This window comes from Peromyscus leucopus, unplaced genomic scaffold (assembly GCF_004664715.2).
Source record: "Peromyscus leucopus breed LL Stock unplaced genomic scaffold, UCI_PerLeu_2.1 scaffold_1478, whole genome shotgun sequence".
In the NCBI taxonomy this organism is placed as follows: Eukaryota; Metazoa; Chordata; class Mammalia; order Rodentia; family Cricetidae; genus Peromyscus; species Peromyscus leucopus.
In genome coordinates this window covers 1-7,224 of record NW_023504642.1, presented here as the reverse complement: position 1 = coordinate 7,224, position 7,224 = coordinate 1, and the positions used below count along the sequence as shown (strand labels likewise).

At 43.2% G+C, this 7,224-nt stretch overlaps 1 protein-coding gene across 1 annotated transcript; it reads right to left on the bottom strand.

Moving 5' to 3' along the window:
* Positions 1-2,442: 2,442 nt before the first annotated feature.
* On the bottom strand, positions 2,443-7,209 carry LOC114689030 (nucleoporin GLE1-like). The gene is made up of 4 exons (XM_028863481.2): positions 6,844-7,209; positions 5,852-5,967; positions 3,670-3,770; positions 2,443-3,510 (listed from the first exon to the last, which is right to left on the bottom strand). Exons 1-3 carry the CDS (start codon positions 7,000-7,002, stop codon positions 3,683-3,685), a joined length of 363 nt encoding a protein of 120 aa, XP_028719314.1. The 5' UTR covers positions 7,003-7,209; the 3' UTR covers positions 2,443-3,510; positions 3,670-3,682.
* Positions 7,210-7,224: the final 15 nt, after the last annotated feature.

Here is a 7,224-nt window from a genome sequence, read left to right as displayed (position 1 = left end):
GCCATTAGTTCTCTACTCTCACCATGTTCATCCCAGGGTCATACTCAGGAGTGCTGATTCTGTGAATTCCTTGGCTCTGGTTGGTGTATAGACTGCTCACAGCTAAGAGGAATGTGGATGCCAACAGAAGAACCTGGACGAATTCTGAAACATTCAGAACATGTTATCCTCATTTGAGGAGTCAGTCAGCTCTAGTTTGTCATGGACAAGTATAGAGACTGTCTTCCATTTGCCAAAATGTATGGGTTCTTGGAGAAAATAAAGACACAATAAATCATGGTTAGTGAAGCATCTATAGAAGATGTGTTGGGGCATTTGGAGAGTAACAAAGGTCTTAGCAAATCTACAAATTTGAGATGACCACATTCTCTTAATCTGTTTCTCTCATTAAAAGTCAAGGCAACAGCACATTAAAAAGACCACATCTCAATACGTCTTAGAAGGTTACTACCCCTGCATTGCCACTGTCACTGGTGCTGTATATCAGGAAAAGAAAGGCAGACAGCTATAGTTTTCCTCATTTCTTTCTTTCTTTCTTTCTTTCTTTTTTTTGGCTATTGAAGTGTCTATTATCACCACTTCAATCTACAAAGCTACAAAATCATAGATGGATAAGCAGGCTTGGCAGTGCACACCTATGATCCCAACCCATGAGAGGTAGAGGCAAGAGGACCAGTTCAGGGTCATTCTCAGTTCTGTAGCAAATCTCGGAAGTCAGCATGGACTATATGAGACTCTGTCTCAAATTAAACAAACAAAACCCCATAGATTTGCTATCCTCAGAAGGAAGGGAGTTAAGCTTCATATACCCACAAAGAAAGCCATCCACAGTGCACTAAGTCAGAGAGCATATGGAGAATAAGCACAAACAAAACTGTGCTTGTACACACAGACACTATTCACAATGGTCATCCTGGAGTGGGCTAAGAGACAGGGAACAGGAGCTGACTTCATATTTTTCATTTTATATTCCTCAGAACTGCATACATTCTTTTGACATTATTAGTTTCATAAAAAGAAAAGCAAACGATATTGTGCTTCCCATATCAGAGACTATCAAGGAAGGATAAAACAGCCATGGCCTCATGGGAAGAGGTATCACTTGTGTTTGCTTCCATTCTTGACAAGGTCTTCAATGTCCAGGATGGGGGTAGCCAACTCCTGCTCCAGGCTTTTCTCTTCTACATTGTTGTAGAAATGGCAGGAGGGACTTGCTACCTTTTTGCAGCATAAAAGGATCTGCATGTGGTTACTCTCCTGCCTCTTCACTTCAGGGTGAATACACAGCTGCTCCTGGGAGCCCAGCACACACACCTTGGGCTGGCAAGAAGTATTCCGAAGCTCACTGATGACCTGAGTTAGCTGTGAGTGTGTTCTAGAAGCATAGATGATCTTTGGGATGTCTGTGTAGCAAGCTATCGGGTCTCCACTGGTAGCAGCAGCATTCCAGGATGACAAAGACAGACTGGCAAAGAGTTCACCTTCAGCTCTCTCAGCAATCTCTAGGGAAGAAACAGCATCATGGAGATGTTCCCGACAGACCAATGTAGTGCAGAGGAGGCAGAGCGTCTTCCCAGTGCCTGTGGGGCTCTCTAGGATGCCATTCACTCCCTTCTGGATACATTCTAGCACCTTGGTCATGTACTCCTGTTGACATTGGTAGGGCTGGAAAGGGAAATCCACTGTCACATCATTCAGGACTACCCTGGTCATATCAGCCAATATTCAAGAGGACACAGTGTTGGGCCAAGATGCAGGCTGTTTGGGTCTGTCAGACAAATCCCTCTGAACATCTCAGGGTTTCAGCCACACCTTGTAAGTGCTGGCAACATGTGGCACCAGTTTTCTCTGTGAAGGAATTCCTTGTCTCGGTGGGAATTCCTTTCAGTATCCGGGTCTCAAGGAATCCTCATTCTTCTATACTCCTGTAATGAATGTTCTCATTTCCTGAGATGCATTAGAAAACATAGGTGTATTTCTAAAAAATCTGATGTGAATAATCATGTCATGAACATGTGTGTATCTATTCTCCACTTTTTGGAGTAGCTAGACATGTGAAGTCAGGTGTATAACATGGACGTTTTTCCATCATAAAGTGGATATACATGAAGTGGGTCATGCTATTCACACCCAAGACACCATCTTGGTTTGTAACCCTGTCTGGCTGGGAACTCACAATGTAGCCTAAGGCTCCTAGAACTTGCAGAGACCCATCTCTGCCTGTTGAGTTCTAAGGTTACAGGAGTGTGACACTACACATGACTACAAAAGCTACTTTCAGAATGAAGAGAATGTACCAGGGTTAGCTGTCCCCCATGGGAGAACTTACCCTGTTGGAGGAGGGATAGAGGGGTGGAGGGGAAGGTGGAGGGAGAGGGAGGAGGGATGGGAGGTGGATCTGTGGTTGATATGTAAATTGAATAAAAAAATTTAAAAAAAGAATGAAAAGTTGGAAATTACTTTTTTATTTGCAAAATTACAGAGATTTGATTGAATAGGGGCTTAAAAGGGCACTTAGTATATCTAGTGTATAGCCTTAGCATTATATAAAATCAAGAAAGAACAAAAGAACCAAACAGAAACAAACCAGCAAAACAAAACAAAGAACACAACATAAATTCATGCAAACCCAAAAACAAACCAAAACTATTTACACTAAGAAGCATTCTCATCGTGCAGATTTAGTGCACTTCCTACACCCTGTGGCTGGCTTTGGACACAAGTTGGAAGACAACCCTGAATTGAAATAACCTCTTCAAGACAAGTGTAGTCATGCCACTTTGGGGCTTCTAGGTTAAGTCCTTGCCAAAGTTGATCTTATGCTATGTTGGCCACTATATGATTCTGTCAGCTAACGTGTCTGTGTGCCGATTCAAGACCAAAAAGAACATGGGGAGCCTCTGCTCTTCAAGACATAAAAGCTCATGGTGGCATCCTTCTTAAATCATTTCTCAGAACAATTCACTTCACCATCACATGTGCACGACATTGAGTAGGTCCAGCACTGGACTGGAGTGAGAAGATGATGCTTCCTTTGTGTGGTCTGTCTGGATAGCAGCATGACAACAACACAGTCTGTTGACATATCTCCCTCCACATATGAAGGGCCGAGGACTCAGTCAGCTCACAAAAGTTTGTAGCAATAAACTTTAAGAGTAACTATGAGCAGAAGCATATTTTCTCTCCAAGTTGTTGAGGCTCTCACAAGGAACACTTGCTGGTAGATGTCAGCTTTTTCTGCATAATTCTTGGTGGGTTTTTTGAAACTCAATAATCTTCTTGATGATTTCTTTCTATGGATTTGATTCATTCCATAACTAGTGAATCAAAAGACACATGGATCAGATTATGGATGGACCACAGCAGGGCAGATGATATTTGCCTCACTGGTGATTTGACAACTAGTAGTACATGTCTTGTTCTGAGGAGGCCTTGATCATAGAGTGGAGAATGTCAGGGGTTCTGGTTGACTATGGATTCCTTCAACCTCCTCAGTTCTCATAAAGGGTGCTGTGAGAGAAGAAAAGGCAATCAGATCCAACAACAGCCTTGCTAGTTTTCTGGTTAGACAAATTCATGGCCTATCCCCACATAGGAAACCAGAATCAAGGAAGAACCTCCACCCCACAAATGCCATGTTGCTGGGGATGGGATGTCATGGTGGCTCACTTGCTTGTGACACTTAGTGCTCCTGCTGCAGCAGCTCTGTTGGCAGGACGCTCTCATCCTGAGCTGTGGATTGTTCCAGCTCATGTAGGAGTGTTTCTGACCTAGAGGAGGAAGTTAGTAAGAGCAGAGTCCAACATGTCACCTGTCAGTCTGTGATATCAGAAGAACTCAGTTATGCTGGAGAGTCAACAATGATCTTTGGCATCAGTCATTGTTTGTACCCCTAAGGAATAAGTGTCACAGAATAGCTGGGCCTTGAATTATTTATTGCCCTTAACAAGTATTAGATGTTGATCTGAGCACTTTATGTATTGTGTTCTATGAGAAAGAACAGGACTTTTTCCTACAGTCTAAGGACATCATTTAAACAAAAGGAATACCATATTAAATTCATATATAACAGCACAGTGGAGATACACAGACTGTTCATGATGAGTTTCTCATAGACCACCTCATTTTTTTTCCTTGTCCAATTTCTGTTTATTTTTTTTCTAGGCAGAATTATAATATGTATCTCTGGCTCACTTGATACATGTTCTAGGATAGCTACAAAGGGCCACAGATTTCCTGCCTGTGCTCCCAAAGGGCTTGAATTAAAGACATGCACCATCACACACACCTGTCATTATTCCTGATTTTAATTGATTTTTTTTATTTTTCTCTCCATATTGTATAATGCTGTCACAGGTTGATATAGAAAACCTAAAGTTTCAAGTTGTGTTCCTTCTATTCTTTTTTTAGAGGGATTACATGAGCAGGCATCATAAAGATCTTGATGGGGAAATCTACAGAAACAACTGAACCAAACTCAAAGGAACTCAGGAAATTTAGACTGACAGCTGTGGAACCTGCATGGGACTGGACTAGACCCTCTACATATGGGAGACCATTATATAGCTAGGTATGTTTGAGGGGCCCCTGGAAGTGTGATCCGGATCTATCCCTGGTGCATGAGCTGTCTTTTTGGATTCCATTACCTAAGGTTGAACACCTTGTTCTCGCTTCATAAAGAGGGGAGTGGCTTGGTCCTGCCTCAACAGAATGTACCAGGCTTAGCTGTCCTACCATGGGAGAACTTACCTTGTTGGACAAGGGGATGAAGTGTGGGAGGAGAAGTTGGGTGGAGAGTGGGAGGAGGGAAGAAAGGGGCATCTGTGGTTAGCATGAAAAATGAATAAAAATAATTTTAAAAAGACCATTCTTTTTTTATTTTATTTTTTTTTTGGTTTTTTGAGACAGGGTTTCTCTGAGTAGCTTTGCACCTTTCCTGGAGCTCACTTGGTAGCGCAGGCTGGCCTCGAACTCACAGAGATCTGCCTGGCTCTGCCTCCCGAGTGCTGGGACTAAAGGCGTGCGCCACCACCGCCCGGCTTAAACCATCTTTTTTATACATAGATTTAATACAACTTTGCAAACTAGACAGCTGAATAAGGTCATGTGAAATGATCAGGCCTCCTGCTTAGAAGGTCCCTTACACCCAGGTAATATGCAAGATGGAACCTGTCATGCTAGAGCAGCATTTCTTGAGTCATGTGTCTGAGAATATTGTCACTACATGGTCTCTGGCAATAAACAAAAACAGCTGTGTTATCCTTAGGCCTACAGCTGGGAATCTACATCCTGGTACTCTAGAGGAGGCTGTTACACAACACTCTGTGAAGGTTCTGAACAATCCTCAGCAGAGACATCTGCCTGGGTTGATCCTGCCAAAGACTAAACTTATTGTATCTCCAGTACACTTTACATGGGAAATGCTCAAACAATGAAGACAGTCAGTTTTACATCAAATAGTGACAAGGGTGTGAATCTCATTCCTACAGGTGATATTCCTGAATAAATATGTGATTTCAGATATGGTGAAATACACCTTTAAATCCCATCACTTGTGAGGCATAAGCAGGCAGAGCTCTGTAGTTCAAGGAAAGCCTGCTGAGAACATACCAGAGATATCAGAAGGGAGGGATGGGGACACAAGTCTACAGACACAAGGAGTATCAAACATACTGTTTGCTGGATAAAAGTTCTTATTGACAGGACCAGCATAATACTCTGAGTTCTGAGTTGGTCTACCCCTGCTTGGAGTGGGGAGTCTTGCTGATAAGCAAAAGCCCACAAAGGATCAAAAGCCCTAGCATAGGGGACCCAATTGGATCCATACCCCAACTTCAGCCTGAGTTCCTACCTCATCTGGGAGACAGTCAAATGATGCTGCAGCTTTATTGCCAAGTTCATTTGCTGTGTGACCAGCTCCCTCTGCTTCAGCAAACTCTGAAGTCTCTCCTCCATTCTTTGCTGCTCCTGTTCATTAGAAGATTGTGTCCTTAGTGGATGGTTGAGTATAGTATAGTCAATACATTCTCACACAAGTGCAAGCACACACAGAGGATCCCAAGAGCTTGCTGGTCAGTCAGTCTCACCAAATTTCAAGCTCATGGGGACATGAGAAAGCCTTCTTCAAGTTCAAAAGACAGAGACTGACAAAGAGAGAAACCCAGTGATCTCCTCTAGTTGTCATCCACATGCAATATGTATGGCACTCCCACATGCCTGTTACACACACACACACACACACACACACACACACACACACACACACACACACACACAGAGAAGAGAGAGAGAGAGAGAGAGAGAGAGAGAGAGAGAGAGAGAGAGAGAGAGAGAAGGGGTGAGACGAAAACAACAAAGTGATAGAGGAGCAGTTATCTTTAGAATAAGCACACCAACTTTTAGGGAAATTCCCCAAACTCAGCTTTCCATCCTTGGGAACTAAAATGGCCTAGGGGAGCATACTCTGCTTGGTCAGTCTGTGTGGAGGTAGTTAGAGAATTTTTTACTCTTGAACTCAAGTCTGTGTATAGCAATCCTCCCATCACAATGACAGGTAGCTGTGTGATGAATGATTGACCTGTTTCCCCCTTTTGACTACAGCTTCAAGAAGAGCATCAGGGATTGCATGCCAATGACCTAGATTCTCAGAGGACACTCACTTCCCAGAAATACTAATGCACAGACACAGAATGAACAATTTAATGTCATGAAGTGGGTGGATGAATGGGTGTATGGATGAGGAAAGTGATGAGATAAAGCACAGGTGTCTGGATGGGTAGACTGGGTAAGTTTACATAAGTAAATGGTGCTGGACCTAACTGTGACCCAGCTGCCTGTCCCTACCTGCTGTTGCTCGTTCTGGAGGTCACTGGTCTCTTCTTGGTCCTTACTGAGCACTTTCAATTCACCCAAGTGGTGCTTCAGCAGGACCCATTCCTCCAGTAATTTCTCCTTCTCTAGCTTCAGCATGTCCAACTTCTTCATCTGCTGACTCTGCTCCATCCGGAGCCGGCTCTCCAGATCACTAGAAATACACTCCAAATAGTAAGACCTTGACAGCTGCCTCTGGTCACACAAGACTCCATGCCTCAACAACCCAACTCTACCCCAGGTTCACAGGAAGATGTAAACAAGAACCTTCAACAGTAATGAAAGTGGCACTTAAGACCAAAAGCAGAGAACAGTTATTTCCTGCAAGAATTAGATTATTTCTGAAAACCCTCC